Source organism: Equus przewalskii, chromosome 10, assembly GCF_037783145.1.
Source record: "Equus przewalskii isolate Varuska chromosome 10, EquPr2, whole genome shotgun sequence".
NCBI classification, from domain to species: Eukaryota; Metazoa; Chordata; class Mammalia; order Perissodactyla; family Equidae; genus Equus; species Equus przewalskii.
This window is the reverse complement of record NC_091840.1, coordinates 50,907,029-50,925,460: the sequence shown is the minus strand read 5'-3', so window position 1 is coordinate 50,925,460 and position 18,432 is coordinate 50,907,029. Positions and strand designations below refer to the sequence as shown.

Here is an 18,432-nt window from a genome sequence, read left to right as displayed (position 1 = left end):
AGGCAGCTCGGGGAATGTTGCCACAGCCAATAGGAACTTCGGGAGTGGATGGGGCGTGTTTTCTGTCAGACTTCCAATCAGCGCGCAGGGGCGGTCTGTCTCGCACGTGCAGCTGTCACTGCCGGTTGGTAAACTGACCAATGAGAAGATGACGGCAGGCGGTGACGCCAATGGTGGTGGCGCGGGGGCCGGGCGGCCGCACGCGGCGCGGGGCATGGGTCGGCGCCCTTAGGCCAATAAGCTTGAGGGGCGTGGCAACTTGGCCGGTGGGCGGGCCTGGGGGAGCGAGTCAGAGTCGCTGTGGTCCTGGTTGGGAAGAAATTGGACTCTGCGTACACGCCGAACGGTGAGTGCCCGGGGGTAGGGGGAGACGAGCAGCGGTCGGTATAGATTTTTCAGGGTTGATGTGTTCTGTTAGGAGGGGTGTTAATGGGGGGCGGGAAGGGAATCATGCGAAGGCACGATCACCGCGATGGGAGTTCTGATGGTTGTGGGGAATAGGGATTGCGAACTCAGCTCTAGAGGGACGTGGGCAGGGGTCAGTGACATCAGATCCCTCACCGCCCTAGGGCACCTGGACCCCTGACTGTCTGGGAGGAGGGGCTCGGAAGTCCTCAGCGACCTGAGGACCTGAGACCCTCTGTTCCCAGGGAGATACGGGGACGGGACCCCTGAGAGTTGCTGGGGGACGTTCCAGTGCATGGCTACTGTTTGCGTAGGTGCCTTAAGCACTTGGAAGAGGCAGGGGTTCTGAGGCTGGAGGGAGGCCCTGGCAGGGCAGGTGGGAGGGTATCAAAGGGTTGACATGGTGACTTGAGAAACAGTAGTGAGATGATTTGTGTGACCCTGAGCCAGTCACATCATGGCTCTGGATGTCTTTCTCATGTGTAAAAGGGAGAGGTTGGGCCTCGGAGCCGTCCTTGGGAGTAAAGGTGGGGCAGAAACTGTTAAGTCCTGAGAGGGAGGATGGGGTTGTGCAGATTGGCTGTGCACATGCCTTCCTGAGACCCTAGAGGTGAGGATGCACCAACGGGGTGCTCTGGTATCTGTCTGTACAAACAACCAGGCCTGTGGTAAAGTGAATTGGGGGTAAGGTGGAGGAGTGAGGAGGTGGCGTTCCTAGGAAATCACTGGGGTTGGTGGCTGCTAGGGTGATGTCAAGGATTTTGTGAGCATGTGAAAACTGGGCTATGATGATTGGAAGTATGTGGGGGATGCAAACTGAATGTCTGAGATCCGGCCCAAAGGAGAGGAGGGGTTGGCTGGAGTCTGTGTTCCAAGCACCAAACTTAGAATCAGCTGGATATTTGATAGGCCCAGGTTCCCCAATGCTGGGTAACACCTCACAATTTCCTGAAGGGTAAGAAGCCAGAATGATAAGCCATTATCAGAGCTCAGATTCAAACCCGGGGCTTCATTTGTTAAGAGCCTGAGAACTTATTATGAGGCAATTTAGGCAAGTTTAGTAACTGCTGAGCCTTCATTCGTTCTTGTGGAATGGGGATAATAATACCCATCTCACAGGGCTGTTCTGGGGATTAAATAAGATAATATATGTAAAGTGCTTAGCACAATGCCTGGGTCATGTTTTTAAATTTTTTTAGCTAAAAAATAATGGCTTTAGGATGACAAAACAACAGTGACAGGGTGAGAGATTTATGTGAATGCTGTGGTTGGGAACTATTCTCACATTCTCAAGGTTTTCTGCAAGTTTTGGTGACTCTCTCTCCATTTCCCTCTTCCTGGTACTTCTTGTCTTCATGCACCAGCCCCAAATCCTCATTCCACCCTTTTATCCCTCTCCCAGGATCCAGGACCCAGGCTGGGCCACTTGCTCTGTCCCAGTTCGATTTCCTCATCCTAGACCCATTCTCCTCCCTGCCCCTCCTCCGTGTCTCTGCTGCCATAATAACAAGAGATTCAGGCTCTGAAGGGGGCCTCTGAGAGAGCAAAGGTGTGTTTTCTCTCACAGAACCTGGGCCTCCAACTTCCGCACCCTGGTTCTTTGGGAATGAGCCAGTAGATGTATACAGTTTGGGAGAGGAGGAAAGCCAGTGCCAGGAGCTGTAGAAACAAGCCGAGAGGAGGGTAGATGCGAGTCTTGAGAAGAGAGCCAGGCGTGGGGGCTGGGGCAGGGGACCCCTTCCTCCTAATCCTCTCTCCAGGAATCCCTGGCTTTGGGACAGACGGCTGCTGTTGGGTTGGAGGAGGCGCCCAGGCTGGGTGCATGTCCTGGGCCACCAGCCAAGAGAACATGATGTTCCCAAGTGCGCTGGCCGCCGCCCTCTCGGGCTGGCCGCCTCCCAAACCGCTGCCTCTCCAGCCTCCCTGCTCCACATTCCCCAGCTGCCTCGCCCCGCCCCCTTCCTCCGCTTTGACGTCACTGCTATCTCCCGCCCCCGCTCCTCCATTGACGGCAGCAGGGCCTGGTTACTGTGGGGACCATGAGACAGGACAACCAGGGCCTTGAGAGCAAGTGGGGGCTGCTGGAGCGCTGGACTCTTTTGTCCAAGCAAAAGATAAATAAGGAGGTGGAGGTGGGAGAGCAAGGACTGCCTGTGTCAGGGGAGATCACACCTAAATCCCTGACGAGAGCTGGGGAGGAAAAAAAGGATGTTTCTGGAGAAGAGGTGTCTGAAAATGAGGCAAGGGAGTGGGCCACGGTATATGAGTTGCGGGGACATTTTCAAGGAGAGGAGATTGAGAATCTAGGCTCCTGAATGCTTTGTTTCTTGTTTTCTTGCTTTGGTTTTTCTGGGCTATATAATAAAATTCCTGTGTCCCAGCTTCTCCACAGAACCCTCCTCCTGCCCCCCCCCCAACCCCCCCCCCCAACACGGTTGTTAAGGAAAGCTTAGGCCACGTGACAGTAAGCGGAGTGCACTCCCAGCTGACTTTGTCGGCAGCAGCTTGGGGGCCTCTTCACTTGCCACCCACGTTTCCAGGGAGCCCTGAGAGGAACTACTTATTACAGCCTTGGACGCAGCTGGAGCTCTCCCCGGCCCAGCCTGGCACTTTATTCCCCCAAATTAGGACTCGGTGTTCTGCTCCCTACCTCTTTTAAAAAATTATAATTTCCAGCCCCTTCTCCATTGCTGAAGCCCCTCCCCTCCCCTATTTATCCTTGTTAACAACAAAATTACGGAGTTTATTGATCACCTACCATGTGTCAGGTTCTCTCCTGGGGCCTGAGGAATACAGTGAAGGAGACAGATGTGGTTCTTGGCTTTCTCTTTTCTTAGTGGTGGGTATCTGAAGCCCTTGCCACCTCACCTTTCTCTGTCTAGGGTTCTGGTTGGTCTCTTCTCTCAGCCCTCTCCCTTTGTTCCCCTGTAGCCCTGGCTTCCTGGCCCCTACTTTTGGGACAGCCCTAACTGTGGGTGGCTGCATCCTCAGGAGAGAAGAAGCACTAGTCACCACGTAGGCTGCCCGGAGACCTTTTCTCTCATTGGCCACAGATGCACCTGCCATTGTTTCCCTTCATGGCCCCTCTTGGCTCTGGCTGCCCCTTCTATTGTTTGCATCCTCCCCTGCCAACTCCACGGCCCCATCACACGTGGACCCTCAATTGCCCTCCTCCTGGCAGTCCACAAGATTTGAAGTGTCAGAGGAAGGGGTTGGGTAAAACAGCTTTATTATGATGACAAGGCCGGGGAGGAGCACCCGGGAAAGGCCAAGCCAGGTTTCTGTCTGTCCCCCACCCCCCCACCCCACCTCAGGGACGAGCCATCTCATCCAGCTTGGCTCACCTTCCAGGGTCTGCATTCCCTTTCCCTACCCCTGGCAAGGCCAAGGTGTCCTGTTCCGCAAGGCTGGTCAGTTCAGGAAGTAGACATCTTGAGCACCTCCAGTGGCCCAGGCATTTTCTCCAAAGAGAGGCAGCTTACCTCCTCTTCCCTTCCTCCCATTATTCACTGTGCAAGGCGTCCTGCACCCATTGGCTGGGAGGTGGTGTCTGGGGCCCTCCAGCCCAGCGCCAGCACCCAGATCCACGTGCGCCGGTGTGTGTGACACAGCCCTGACCTCAGTGGGGGCCAGTAGCCAATCAGGCGCCGGAACGAGAGCCTCAGCCAATCGGGGGCGGGGCCTGCGGCTCCGCCGGCTGGAGGCCAATGAAGGGCAGTGCCTGGCATTATGCAACCCGCCTCCTGGCCCCGCGGAGCTTCCACTCGGTTGCTGGCTGCAACGGCGGCGGACAGGCGGCCGGAGGGCGCTCGCGCGGCCAGGTAGGCATCTCCGAGGCCACCCGGGTGGTAGCTCTCCGGTCCCGAGCCGGACCGCCGCCACTTCCAGCCTGATGGGCCGCTTTCGGCCCAGGCGCTCAGGCGGCATACCAATAAAATCCGCCTTCCTTGCCGCTGTCCATCCCCTCTCTGCCCCTGGGGACCTAGGTGTTTCTCGCAAACCTGCACCAGGTGTCCGCACTCCTGACCCGCTTACCTTACCTCCAGCTTTGCCCTCCGCTCCTAGCTGTCGCGGCCCCACACTCGACCCTCAGCAGGCATGCCCCCTGTCGCCTTTCTTATCACTTGGGGGTCCCATGTTTTTCCCCAGCACCAGGACCTCTTCAGGCTTTCCGCGCTCCCCGCGCTCCCCCTCCAGTCCCTGGCCCCGCGCCGGCCGTGATGTCAGCCCGGTTCGGGCTGGAACATCCCGTTCCCGGCGCTAGTTCCTGCTGTTGGCCACAGCCTTCCCTTTTCTCCTGGCGCTCAGAAAATGCTCGCGGTGTTGGGGGTGTGGCTGGATGGGGAGTAGGGGAAGAACAGTCGGCTGGCTGTTGTGCGTCCCTTGCTCAGAGCTGCGTCTGTCTGCTTCGGATGGGGGTTGCGTAGGGGGTTGTCTAAAAAGTAGAGGACTGAGGCGAGAGGATTCCTGGGTCCCTGACGATGGCAGGTGCTGGTTTTAGCCCTGGGGATCTGGAGAGGGTGCAGGGGCCGGAGAAGGAAAGGCTGTGTCGTCTTAACCAGAATGACTGGGATCCAGGCGAACGCCAGGGTGGGGGCCTTTGCTCGGAGGGCGGTGGCAGTTGTGTTTTGCCCTGGGAAGCAAGGCCAGCCCCTGGAACCCCGATGGGCCGCCCATCTTCATACGGCCATCGGGCCCTCCGGGGTCTGGGGACATATTAGAGGTGGGCGACCTCTGGCCGCGCCCGCCAGCGTGGGAGTGGGTCGTTCCCGGACTTCCGCCGGGAAATGGGGGAGGGGTCGCCCCTCCCGCCCTCCTGTGGTCCCTCCAGCAACCGCTGAGCTCAGCTGCTGACGTCGGTTTCCCTGGCGACCGCGGCGGCGGCGGAAGCGCGTGTTGGGACCGCGCACGTCCGTGCGCATGTGCGGCGGGGGTGGCGCCGCCCCCGGTTAAAATTAGCCTGAAGGCCTAAATATAGGAGGAAAAAGGCTCATCCCCTGCTGAGAGGCCTGGGAGTCCCAGGCAGAGTAGGGGCTCGATGGGAATTCGAGGATGGGAAATGTCCAGGCTTTGGCCCACAGCCGTAGTTCTACTCGACTGCTCAGGTTCCACTTACCCGGGCCACCATGTAGGGGATGTGGGGCAAGGCCCACGAGAGGCTCATTCCCACCTGGAGCACCCCAGGGGGACAGGACAAGTTACCTAGGCTCCTATTGGAAGCCTGGGTCCCTGGAGCGTGGGGGCAGGCAGGGGAGGGTCTGAGCGAAGCCGACAGGCACTGTGAAGTTAACCACCCAGCTTTCTCCAAGCCCTCCATCCTGATCTCCCTCTCTAGGTACTGGCTGTGATCAAACTTCTCAATCTTCAGAGGCTTGGGTCTCCCACCTCACTCCTCTAGCCAGGCCTCCTGGCCCCCTTGTGCATCCATTGTGGCCTCTCCACCTTCCCTGTTCTCCTGCTCTCCCCATGGCCCAGACATGAGTAGCTCCCTAGAAGGGGCTGATGGGGGAGGGGACCCCAGGCCGGGGGAATCTTTTTGTCCTGGAGAGGCCCCATCCCCTGGCCCTCCACACCACCGGCCTTGCCCTGGCCCAAGCCTGGCTGATGACACGGATGCCAACAGCAATGGCTCCAGTGGCAATGAGTCCAACGGGCCCGAGTCCAGGGGTGCATCTCAGCGGAGCTCACATAGCTCCTCCTCCGGCAATGGCAAGGACTCAGCCCTGCTGGAGACCACTGAGAGCAGCAAGAGGTGTGTATGGATGTGTGTTGCAGGGTCTGGGAGTGGTCTTGTGAGCAGGCTGAGCTAGGACACAGGCCCATGCTGCTGGCCACTTTCCTCATCTTGGGCCTGTTGCTTCTCCCCTAGCACAAATTCTCAGAGCCCATCCCCACCCAGCAGTTCCATTGCCTACAGCCTCCTGAGTGCCAGCTCGGAGCAGGACAACCCATCTACCAGTGGCTGCAGGTTCATGGGGTGAGGGCTAGGGGAGAGGGCTGGAGGCTTGGGCCACGCTCTGGGGCTAATCCTATACCCCTTCCCTGTGGGCTTTGCAGCAGTGAACAGTCAGCTCGAGCAAGAACCCAGAAGGAACTCATGATGGCGCTGCGGGAGCTCAAGCTTCGGCTGCCGCCAGAGCGCCGGGGCAAGGGCCGCTCTGGGACCCTCGCCACACTACAGTACGCACTGGCTTGTGTCAAGCAGGTTCAGGGTGAGTGGTGCTTCCTGGGAGGGCATTGGCCAGGTCCAGGGCTACTATGGTGGGGCAATCTCCTTGCTAAATGCCCCACTGCCCTCGCTCTGCAGCCAACCAGGAATACTACCAGCAGTGGAGCCTGGAGGAGGGTGAGGCTTGTGCCATGGACATGTCCACCTACAGCCTGGAGGAGCTGGAGCACATTACGTCCGAGTACACGCTTCGCAACCAGGTCAGCCGCAGCTCAGCTTCTCCATTCTGATGCACCCCCCTCCCCACTCCCATAGCTCCTGAATCTGCTCTTGTCCTCACTTTCCTGCCTAGGATACCTTCTCCGTGGCTGTCTCTTTCCTGACAGGCCGCATCGTCTACATTTCGGAGCAGGCAGGTATCCTGCTGCACTGCAAGCGGGATGTGTTCCGGGGTGCCCGCTTCTCAGAGCTCTTGGCTCCCCAGGATGTGGGCGTCTTCTATGGTTCCACTGCCCCATCTCGCCTGCCCACCTGGGGCACTGGGGCCTCGGCAGGTGAGGTCCCCAAGAGCTTGGGGGGAGGGATGAGCAGTCCTAGAAAGCTCCTGCTGTGAGAGGCCAGGGTACCCAAGCTTTTTCTTGCTGGGTTCTTCTCAGCCCAGGAAGTGGGTAGGTGGCTGTGCTCACTACCCTCCTGGTCTTCCCCAGGTTCAGGCCTCAAGGACTTCACCCAGGAAAAGTCTGTCTTCTGCCGTATCAGGTAGGTGGGGGAAGTGGGAGCAGACCTCTCCCACCTTCCACACAACCCCCATCTTCGCTGTGTGGGCTGTGACCTTGAGGTGTGGGGTGGGTGACCCTCCACTGATAGTCCCTAATGCCCCTCTCTTCCTTGCTAGAGGAGGTCCTGACTGGGATCTAGGGCCTCGGTACCAGCCATTCCGCCTAACTCCATATGTGACCAAGATCCGGATCTCAGATGCGGCCCCCGCGCAGCCGTGCTGCCTGCTCATTGCAGAGCGCATCCACTCCGGTTACGAAGGTGGGCAGGCCAGGGGGTTGGAGGACGGGCCCCCTCTCTAGGCTGTGGGTCAGGCAGGACATGAGTCTGGGGGGCATGACTCATCTCCTCAGAATTTTGGGACAGAGAAGGTATTATAAGGATGAGGGTTTGAGCCTGCCTTTCGAGGTAGAGGTGGAGAAGAGCCCTGTGCTAGGAGAGGGCGAAGAAGAGTGCCTTGGTTTTCAGTTTCATTACCAGTATGGGGTGCAAGAATGGTTCTGACCATCTTTGTAGGCCAGAGGGCCCAGGGCAGAGCAGTGGGGAGGACTGCCAGCCAGCCCAGGCCCCAGGCAGCATGGAGGGCTGAGGAGCTGGAACATTCTGGATGAAACCCAATAGCCACACTTTCTATGCCTCAGCTCCCCGGATCCCCCCTGACAAGAGGATCTTCACCACACGGCACACGCCCAGTTGCCTCTTCCAGGATGTGGATGAAAGGTGAGGCCAGGACCTGGAGGAAAAGGGGGTGGCCGAGACTGATGCCATGACCACTCTGATGCCTTTTCCCATTTCAGGGCTGCCCCACTGCTCGGCTACCTCCCCCAGGACCTCCTGGGGGCCCCAGTGCTCCTGTTCCTGCATCCTGAGGACCGACCCCTCATGCTGGCCATCCACAAGAAGAGTAAGTCCTCTCATCCTCCTCTCCCTTCCCAGCTGCCTGCAGGGCTTCTTAATGGCTTCTCTTGTGGTTGTCTCTCTTGGTGCCTTGGTCTCCTGGCTCTCCAGTGGGGTGGCGCTCCGCCTTACTTAGCTCTTCCTACTGCTGACTCTCACCTCATTTCCCACTCCCTTCAGTCCTGCAGCTGGCTGGCCAGCCCTTTGACCACTCTCCTATCCGCTTCTGCGCCCGTAATGGAGAGTATGTCACCATGGACACCAGCTGGGCTGGCTTCGTGCATCCCTGGAGCCGCAAGGTGGCCTTTGTGTTGGGCCGCCACAAAGTACGCACGTAAGTGGGTCATGCCCTGGAGTTGGCGTTAGAGGGTGGGACAGTGTGGGAAGGGGCAGGGCTCATCTCATCCTTCCCTACCCCTCAGGGCGCCCCTGAATGAGGATGTGTTCACTCCCCCGGCCCCCAGCCCAGCTCTGTCCTTGGACTCTGATATCCAGGAGCTCTCTGAGCAGATCCACCGGCTGCTCTTACAGGTGAGAGTTGAAGGGAGGGGACTTGGGAGAAGAGGAAGGGGTGGGGAGCAGGCCTGTAGACGCTTAACCTGTCCCTCTCCTGCCTCAGCCTGTGCACAGCCCCAGCCCCAGCCCCTCGGGGCTTTGTGGAGTCGGCCCTGTGACCTCCCCTGGCCCTCTCCTCAGCCCTGGCTCCTCCAGTGATAGCAACGGGGGTGATGCTGAGGGGCCTGGGCCTCCTGTCCCGGTGAGTGACCCTCTCCCACTTCACCCCTCTAGTCTCCCATTTACCTGTCCTTCTTGGAGTCAGCATTGCCAGCCCAACAGGAGCTCAGCCTGGGCCCCTCTCCTTTTCCTTTTGTCCTGCTCTCATCGTGGCCTCCATGCCTCCCCACTGGTACCTTCTTGTTGCACTGGGCCCTGGGCACCTGATACTGGCGAGGCCCCCCCAATGCTCTCCACTGCCCTGCTCTGTCCCACAGGTGACCTTCCAGCAGATCTGTAAGGATGTGCATCTGGTGAAGCATCAGGGGCAGCAGCTTTTTATTGAGTCCCGGGCCCGGCCTCCACCCCGGCCCCGCCTCCCTGGTAAGTGGGTAAAGCTGTGGGTGAGGGGTGAGACCTCGGAGTCCTCTGATCTTCACCCCCAGCCCAGAGGAGCTTTTCTCTCCTTTTTCTCTTCTCGGCCCAGCTACAGGCACATTCAAGGCTAAGACCCTTCCAAACCAGTCCCCAGACCCAGACCTGGAGGCAGCTCCTGCTCCAATCCAGGCCCCACTAGCCTTGATCCCTGAGAAGGATGAGAGGAAAGAAGCCTCCACTTGTTCCTACCAGCAGATAAACTGCCTGGACAGCATCCTCAGGTAAGGCCAGCCTGGTGCTTTGTCCCACCTGGGCCCGGGCCTGGCCCAACTCCTGGCCCTGCTGTCATGTCCTCTGGTGCATCACCAGGTACCTGGAGAGCTGCAACATCCCCAGCACCACCAAGCGTAAATGTGCCTCCTCCTCTTCCTGCACCACCTCTTCAGCCTCTGACGATGATAAGCAGAGGACAGGTCCACTCTCTGTGGGGGCCAAGAAAGGTAAAGACCCAGGCCATGCCCTGCTCCTGCCCCATCCTGGCCCACTGACCCTGTGTCTCTACACGTCTGCCTTTGGGGCCCCCACCTCGCTCTGCCCTGTCCCCTTCCCAGCCTCCAGATCTCCAGGCTCCTCCTTACCGTCAGTCCCCTCCCTGCCCCACCCCCCCCCCGGGATTTCCTCTCCTGACCTCTGGGTGGGGGCAGGGGTGGTAACTGGTGCCCTCTCTCTGCACAGATCCATCAGCAGTGCTGTCTGGGGAGGGGGCCACCCTGCAAAAGGAGCCGGTGGTGGGAGGCACCCTGAGCCCACTTGCCCTGGCCAATAAGGCGGAGAGCGTAGTATCCGTCACAAGTCAGTGTAGCTTCAGCTCCACAATCGTCCATGTGGGAGACAAGAAGCCCCCGGAGTCGGGTATGGGCATGGAGCGAGGGGGCAGTGCCCGGGCTCCACTTGGTCCCCCAGCCTCTTGGTCCTCCCGGACGCCTGCCTTTTCCCTCCTCCTCTGGCCTTCCTCCTATCTTGGGGCTGCCACTTCTTGCTCTCCACCCCCGCCAGCCTTTGCTGCTTTGGCTTTCCCCATGCTGCTTCCTGTATTTTCACTGTTAGTTCACACACAAAGTCTGGCTTGGGGAGTTCAACCCCGGGGTGCTGAGCACAGAGGGTCTGAAGGCAAGGAATGTTGACACCCCTCTAAGGGTCTTTGGGCATCGACCTGGAAAATGTGTGAAGGAAGGAAAACGGGTGGGCTTCCCTTCCATCCAGAGTCATGGAGGTGTCATCCTAGGGAGTGCCACTGGAGGAGCTGAGTATCCTTTCTCATCCTGGGAGAGCTTTGTATGGAGAAGACAGCCCAGGGCCTGTCCTTGGGGGCGAGGAGGTGGCCAGGAGATGCATATGGGGTCCAGGCTTGATTGTGAGGCAGAGGCTGGGGGTTGGCTAAGCTGTTGGATTGGGAGGGTGTGGTGTGGATATGTTAACTCATGAGGTGATTCTGATCACCTTTCCTCCCTCTCCCCTTCCTCAGACATCATCATGATGGAGGACCTGCCTGGCTTGGCTCCAGGCCCAGCTCCTAGCCCAGCCCCCAGCCCTACGGTAGCCCCTGACCCAGCCCCAGATGCTTACCGCCCGGTGGGCCTGACCAAGGCCGTGCTGTCCCTGCACACGCAGAAGGAGGAGCAAGCCTTCCTCAGCCGCTTCCGTGACCTCGGCAAGCTGCGTGGACTTGACAGCTCCTTGGCCCCATCGGCCCCTGGCGAGCGAGGTAGTCACCTGGGACCTCCCTGAGTCTGCCCTCTACCCTGTCTAGGACCAGACTGTTGGGGGGAGGGTGGGTTCTTGAGGGAAATGTTCCTGCTCCAGGGACCCAGATTGGTGCTGCCTCCACCACCCGGGCCCTCCCTAGGGACAGGCCCATCGCTAGCCTCTCCCCACTAGGCTGGGGTTCCAGGCTATAGCCAGAGGAGGGCAGCCTGGGGGGCTGGCACTGAGACAAGGAGGCCGAGGTGCTCTGCTTCAGGTAAGCTACTTCAGGCGCAGCTTGGGGGTAAGGGCAGGAAGTATGCCCACTTAGGACTCAGCTGTCACTGATCAAGAGATCTGTGTAGACACTCTGGGCAAAGATAACTCCGGGTGGGGTCTGGGCTTCAAGGGCAGATGGCAGCCCTCCAGGTGCCTGAGGGAGGCCCCCGGCAGGCGCACGCAAGACTCAGGACGGGGCTTTCCTGCCCACCTTTTTGCTCCATCGGAGCTAGGCAGAGTGCAGCCTCGACTGGCAGGAGGAGCTCCCAGGCTGTCAGTGCCTGCAGGAATTTTGGCGGATGAACCAGAGGCGCCTGCCCATTCGTCCATGGACCCACCCTGCCTCCTTCCATCTGCCAATGTGCCTCTATCTTCTCTGCGCCCCCAGCTCGACCCCTTATGTAACCTTTCCTTTCCCCAGCTCCTTTCTCAATAAATGCCCCTGTCCCTGCCTTCTGTGATTCTTCCCTGAAGGTTCCCCCAACTCCCCAGGGTCCCCTCTGTTCTGTGTGGGTCTGGAAGCCAAACACTCTCTAGAGCCTTCACCTGCCCTCTTCCTGGTCAGAGCCGCATGGCAATGGGGGTGGCAGGGGTGCTAACCCCCAGGCTGAGGCCCTCGCTAACCCTAGTCTCTTCCCACAGGCTGCCACCATGGCCCCACACCCCCCGGCCGCCGACACCACTGCCGATCCAAAGCCAAGCGCTCACGCCACCACCAGACCCCCCGGGCTGAAGCCCCCTGCTATGTATCCCACCCCTCACCTGTGCCACCCTCTGCCCCCTGGCCCCCACCACCAGCCACTACTCCCTTCCCAGCTGTGGTCCAGCCCTACCCCCTCCCAGTATTCTCCCCACAAGGAAGTCCCCAGCCTCTTCCTCCTGCCCCCACATCAGTGCCTCCTGCAGCTTTCCCTGCCCCCCTGGTGACCCCAATGGTGGCCTTGGTGCTCCCTAACTATCTGTTCCCTACCCCATCCAGCTGTCCCTATGGGGTACCCCAGACCCCTGTCGAGGGGCCTCCTACCCCTGCCTCCTACTCCCCTTCTCTGTCCCTCCCTGCACTGGCCCCCAGCCCTCCCCACCGCCCAGACTCTCCACTATTCAACTCGAGATGCAGCTCCCCACTCCAGCTAAATCTGCTGCAGCTTGAGGAGCCCCTGCGTGTTGAGGGGGGTGCTGTTGCAGGGGGTCCTGGGAGCAGTGCTGGGCCCCCGCCTCCCAGTGAGGAGGCCGCTGAACCAGAGGCCAGACTGGTGAGCACTGACCCCCCCTGCAACTTCTTACCAGCCCCTGTGCAGCCGCTCTTCCCCCTTGCTGCTCCTTCGCCTTGCGCTTCTTCCTGCCCTCCGCTTGCCTGGCGTCTCAGTCTCCAGAAGGTGGTATTGTCGGGTGGGAGAACCCAGGTGAATTTCTGAAGGAGGCAGGAATCGGCTGCCTCATCTGTGAAGTGGGGACAGTCCTGTCTGTCTGACAGGTGGTGAGGACATCCCAGTAACTTCTGAGAGCGCATCTGCCACTTGGAAAGGGTCCAGCGTCACATCCCTACTCTTCGTCAGCTCTCTTCTCTCTCATCCTGGCCCCACAGTCACGGAGTGGGAACAGAGACCACTTGGGTTGGGTGTGCCCCCCCCACCAGTGGAAGCAGTTGAAGGGAGACCTAGGTGTTGATCCCTTAATCCCTCCCCGTCCCCTTCCTCCTCCCCATCCTCCAGGTGGAGGTAACTGAGTCCTCCAATCAGGACGCGCTTTCTGGCTCCAGTGACCTGCTAGAGTTGCTGCTGCAAGAGGACTCTCGCTCTGGCACAGGCTCTGCTGCCTCAGGCTCGTTGGGCTCTGGCTTGGGCTCTGGGTCTGGTTCAGGCTCCCATGAGGGGGGCAGCACCTCAGCCAGCATCACACGTGAGTGCCTACCCTCCAACACTTCCCAGGGTGGGACAGTGACTAGGGAGTTGGGAGGCCAGGCCCCACCTTGGCTGAACAGCCTGGGCCCATGCCCGGCTTCTAAGGCCAGTGGACTGGACATGTGGCCTTGCGGGAGGCTTGTGAGGCCCTGGGGGTGGGAGTGCCGGCTGGCCTGACTCCGTTGGCTGGCCCCCACCCTCTTCACAGGCAGTAGTCAGAGCAGCCACACAAGCAAGTACTTCGGCAGCATCGACTCTTCTGAGGCTGAGGCTGGGGCTGCCCAGGCCAGGGCTGAGCCTGGGGACCAGGTCATTAAGTATGTGCTCCAGGATCCCATCTGGCTGCTGATGGCCAATGCTGACCAGCATGTCATGATGACTTACCAGGTGCCCTCCAGGTGAGGTGTTTGAGGCCTCCTCTGCCTCCCTTTCAGAGGGTTGGGGAGGCTGGCCCACCGTTACTCCCCAGCTAACTTTGTGGGGTTTTTTTTCTGAGGCTGGCTCTGCCCTGGAACTTCCTGTCCTAATTGCTGCCTGTTGGAGTCCCATCATTAGTTCCTCCCATACCGAGGGCAGCTTTTCTGGTCTTGGAAGCCCTCTCAGAGCACTGGTTCAGGGGAGGAGCATGAGACAGTGGGTGGGAAGTTGTGGTACAGGAATAATGTGCACCTTGTGGGGCCTGGCCCCGGCTCCCAGCCTCTGCCTTCTGAACCCCTTCCCTGGGCAGGGACATGGCCTCTGTGTTGAAGCAGGACCGGGAGCGGCTCCGGGCCATGCAGAAGCAGCAGCCTCGGTTCTCGGAGGACCAGCGGAGGGAACTGGGTGCTGTGCACTCCTGGGTCCGGAAGGGCCAGCTGCCTCGGGCCCTGGATGTGATGGTGAGAAGGAGAAGTCAGGGCCAGGAAGGAGAGGAAAGAATTGAGCTCAAGTTGAAGGGATAGAGACTAAGGGCTGACCCCCTCGTCTTTGGATCATTAATTTTGAAGAATGTTAATTCCACTAAGTTTGCTGCTGGGTTATAACCCACATGTAGTATTAAACCACATGAATCTTTGTAAACCTTTTCTGGGCCTATCCTATGCTAATATACATTGTGAATGTCCCACAGTTGGGTCTGGATTTAGGGTACAGTGCATTTCCCCATCTTGTTGGCCCCGAGTGGACTAGTATTTCTTGGGAGTACATCTTGGGCTAGGGGACAAGGGGAGCTGGGGTGGCAGGTCAGCAGTGAGAACCCTGCTTGACTTATCCCCTTTCTCCCTCCAAGGCCTGTGTGGACTGCGGTAGTAGCACCCAAGACCCTGGCCACCCTGATGACTCACTCTTCTCGGAACTGGATGGACTAGGGCTGGAGCCCATGGAGGAGGGTGGTGGCGGTGGTGGCGATGGAGGCGAGGGCGAGGGTGGAGAGGGGGCCCGAGCCCAAGCTGGGGCCAGGGTCTCAAGCTCTCAGGACCTGGCCATGGAGGAGGAGGAACAAGGTGGGAACTCATCCAGTCTAGCCTTACCTGCCACAGAAAATGGCACCAGCTAGACTACATTTTGGGGCCACATCTGGGAGTGCATGAGAAGCTTCCTTCTCCCATGTCCCAACTCTCAGAACTCAGATGTGGCTGGACCAACCAATAGGAAACTGCCCCAGCTTCTACCGCTGTAGGGGGCTGGACCCCCATCACCAGCCCAGGATCCAGGGGCTGCCTCTGGCTTTTTAGGGAACAGAGGGTGGAACTCTTCAGCCCAGCCCAGAGAAGCCTCACCTCCCACCCCGGTGAGGAGTCCTTCCTTCCCCTGGACAAAGTTGCTGACAAGCTGCTGAAGTGGTCTCTCCAAATCCCAGCTGAGCCCAGGCCCTGGTCCCCGAGGGTTGGGGCTGCAATTATTTATTGGAGGGGACAGCCCTCTCTCCCACCTCTTCTCCAGATGGGAGGAGGAGGTCTTGAGGCCCAAGCAGGACCCAGCGGTCCAAACCCCTAGCTGCTCCAGGGTAGGGGAGGTTGGTGGACCATGGAGTCCCTGGTGCTGCCCCTCAAGTGGGACCCAGGTGTTCTCAGCTGTACCCTCTACCAATGGCATTTGTGTTTTTGATATTGTGTCTGTTATTATTTTTTAATACAAAGAGAAAAAAAACCCAGAACTTTGTGGAATGAAGTTTGGGGGTGGTGAGGGGAGCTCTTTGTGGGAAGGTGTGGCCGAGCTTCCAGGAAGGTTGTAGTGAGAGTGGGCAATTGCCTCCCCTGGCAACTCCAGTCCCCATTCTCCCCCACACCCTTTCCAGCTGAAGGGCCTTGCTGAGCCCGCTAAATCTCCCCCGAACCCAAACTCTACTCTTTCTTCTAACATCACCTCAGCTGGATTTGTCCTGGGAAGGAGAGATGAGAGGCAACTTGTGGTTAAGGGCAAGCTCCAACGTGGGCCACGGGCGCCGGAGGGAGGGGGGAAGCCCACGTAACGCCAGTGGTGCTCTGAAGCAATGGAGGGTGTTCAGCTTCTTTGTCACCACGCAGGAGAGGGCCCTTCAGCAGATCAGTCTAGGAGGCTAAGGGATGGGGAGTCATGCACCCGTTCATGGTCGAGTTGGCCTCCGAAGGAGTGGGGGAATGGAGGGGCAGAGCGTTAACCCTTGGACTCAAATCCTGGGAAGGGAAGGGGGAACATTGGAGGGGATGAGACACCAAGGACCAGCTGCAGCCATCGTTTTGTAAGTGTTTCTCGCTCACTGGAGCACACTAACAGCTGATCTACATCTAGAGGCGGTGTGGCTTCCGCCGGCGCCGTGGCTTAGCTGGTTAAAGCGCCTGTCTAGTAAACAGGAGATCCTGGGTTCGAATCCCAGCGGTGCCTGGGCCCTTTGAGAGTGGTATATTATTGCTGCCAGAAGAAGGCCTTTCTGCACCCCCAAAGGGCCTTTCTGCCGCACCTTTGCAGAGGTGATTCTTCTTACCAAGCCATATCCCTCTTTGGGCATGTGTTCCCATGCACTTTAAGTATGCAGCCGGAGGCTGACTCCCATTTCGCTTTCGTGAACCAGAGTGAACCGGGCATCCCTTTGGCCGCCTTCAAGGTTACCGGGCGCTGGACTAGGATTTGGGTTCATTTTGTTGGGGTCGTACCGTAGCTCGGGGAAGGGAGGCAGACTAGGAAAGTTGCCGCTCCCGCAAAGCCGCGGCTGGCTGACGCAGGGAAGCCGGGGCGAGCACCGCTCAGCCGAGGCGCATGCGCACAGACATCTCAAGGCAGCAGGGCGGGGCCGGCGCGAGGCGGGCCTGTGGATAGGCAGCTATAGTTACGCAGGCTCCGGGCCGCACGCGGCTGTGATGGCCGAGTGGTTAAGGCGTTGGACTCGAAATCCAATGGGGTCTCCCCGCGCAGGTTCGAATCCTGCTCACAGCGAGCGTACTTTTGGTACTGGGTACTACCCCCTGCGGAGGAGAAAGCAATTCGTTTTTCTAGTGCTTTCTTTCCTTGGAAAAGATCTCGCCGTTTATTCTGAGATTCTCAGGGACTCAGCCACCTGGGATCAGGCCGCAAGCGCCCTCTTGCGGGCCTCAGACTTCTGCCTCCTCCGAAGGTTGGCTCCTGCAAAAGCCTTTTAACGGCCGATTTGAACACCTAAGTCCACCAAACTCAGTTGGTTCCTCAGTGCTATCAACAATCATGTTACTTTTCCCTAATCCATTCACCATGCAGCTCTCCTATACGACTATTTCATTCAGCCTTTCACCTCGAACTACGAATCCCTTCATCCTCCCTCAGCTTTACTTCCTATTTCACTCAGAAAATAAGGCATTCCGAAGAGGTTCCCCCATCGATACACGCAATCGCACCTACGTACCTACCTGTGTCCACATACTCTTCCTTCCCCCATTACTTTAGATGAACCCTTTCATCTAAGGTCAGCCCCTACACTTAGTAGATCTCCCATTCCCTCTGGCCCACAAGGGCTCAAGGACATTTGCTCTCTTTCCTATACCATCAGATTTTTCCTCTCTAACTGGATTATTCCCATCAGCCTACAAACATACTGAAATGTATTCCAGTTTAGAACAAGCAAGACAACAAAAGCTATCCTGATCCCACACACCTCCTCTGGCTACCACTCCATTTCTCTGTTCCCTTCCTCAGGAAAACAAGTTTTCTTATATCCACTGTCTCCAATTCTATCTTCCCATTCTCCTCTGAACCCTCTTGAATCAGGAGCTCACTCCTCATTCATCAAAGCTGCTCTTGTTAAGGTTATCAAATGACCATCACCTTGCTAAATCACATTGATCTCTGCTTAGCAGCAGTTGACACAGAGGCTTACTCTCTCCTCTTAGAAACACTGTCTTCACTTGCCTTCTAGGACACCACACTCTTCTGATGTGCCCTCGACATCATTAGCAGTTCATTTACAGACTCCTTTGCTGGTTCATTATCTTGTGGATTTCAAATGTAGGAATGTTTCCAGAGCTCAATTTTCCAACCTGTTCTCTATCTGTACTCACTCCGTTAGTGATCTCCAGTCTCAGGGCTTTAAATATCAATAATACATCAATACATCCAAAATTTCCATCTGTAGTACCAGAGTTCTTCCCTGAATTACAGACGTATATATCCTTTTGCCTACTTGTCATTTCCACTTGGATATCTAATAGGCAATCACATACTTAAAATGTCCAGACCAAACTCCTGCTCATCTCCCCAAAACCTGCTTCCCTGTAGTCTTTCCAGCTCAGTAAATGGAAATTCCGTTTCTTCAGTTGGTCAGACTAAAAACCTTAGGGTCACCCCTGATTCTTCTCTGTCTCTCACCCGCTGCACACCAGTCAGCAATTTCTTACTTAAAATATGTAAAAAATTTTACTTCTTGTCTCTGCTTCACCACTACGCCCTGGTCCAAGCCACCCTCATCTTTCACCCAGATTATTGCAATAGCCCTTAAATTATTTCCTTGCTTCTGCTCTCATTCCTTGTTCCCTTACAATCTACTCTCAACACATTGGGCAAAGTAATCCTTTTAAAAAATAAATCAGATCTTGTCATTTCTCTCTGCAAAATCTTCCAATGGGATATCAACATGAATTCATGGTTTTTAATGTGTATGGATAGAGAAATAAATGTATGCACACACACAATGTATAAACATACATGTATTTCCTGGCTCTGTCCACTGAGACAGCCTAGAAAAAA

The 18,432-nt window shown here is 57.6% G+C and overlaps 1 protein-coding gene and 2 non-coding genes across 7 annotated transcripts; all 3 read left to right on the top strand.

Annotated features, from left to right (window-relative positions):
- Positions 1-139: 139 nt before the first annotated feature.
- Positions 140-15,397, top strand: PER1 (period circadian regulator 1). Of its 5 annotated transcripts, none has more exons than XM_008539914.2 (23): positions 140-346; positions 5,741-6,157; positions 6,275-6,373; positions 6,463-6,617; positions 6,713-6,834; positions 6,927-7,128; positions 7,282-7,333; positions 7,470-7,612; positions 7,993-8,071; positions 8,149-8,255; positions 8,429-8,582; positions 8,671-8,779; positions 8,868-9,005; positions 9,241-9,346; positions 9,450-9,621; positions 9,710-9,840; positions 10,076-10,252; positions 10,866-11,105; positions 12,005-12,615; positions 13,075-13,261; positions 13,472-13,661; positions 13,991-14,141; positions 14,531-15,397. In XM_008539914.2, exons 2-23 carry the CDS (start codon positions 5,883-5,885, stop codon positions 14,795-14,797), a joined length of 3,867 nt encoding a protein of 1,288 aa, XP_008538136.2. In that variant the 5' UTR covers positions 140-346; positions 5,741-5,882; the 3' UTR covers positions 14,798-15,397. The 5 variants fall into 5 exon arrangements, with proteins under 5 accessions (XP_008538136.2, XP_070419392.1, XP_070419393.1 ...); XM_070563290.1 differs by lacking the exon at positions 140-346 and adding an exon at positions 4,037-4,226; XM_070563291.1 differs by lacking the exon at positions 5,741-6,157 and having other exon boundaries at positions 156-346.
- Positions 15,398-16,030: 633 nt separating this feature from the next.
- On the top strand, positions 16,031-16,104 carry TRNAT-AGU (transfer RNA threonine (anticodon AGU)). The gene has a single exon. It is a non-coding gene; the product is annotated as a tRNA-Thr (tRNA).
- Positions 16,105-16,571: 467 nt separating this feature from the next.
- On the top strand, positions 16,572-16,653 carry TRNAS-CGA (transfer RNA serine (anticodon CGA)). Its single transcript has one exon. It is a non-coding gene; the product is annotated as a tRNA-Ser (tRNA).
- The last annotated feature ends 1,779 nt before the right edge of the window (positions 16,654-18,432 follow it).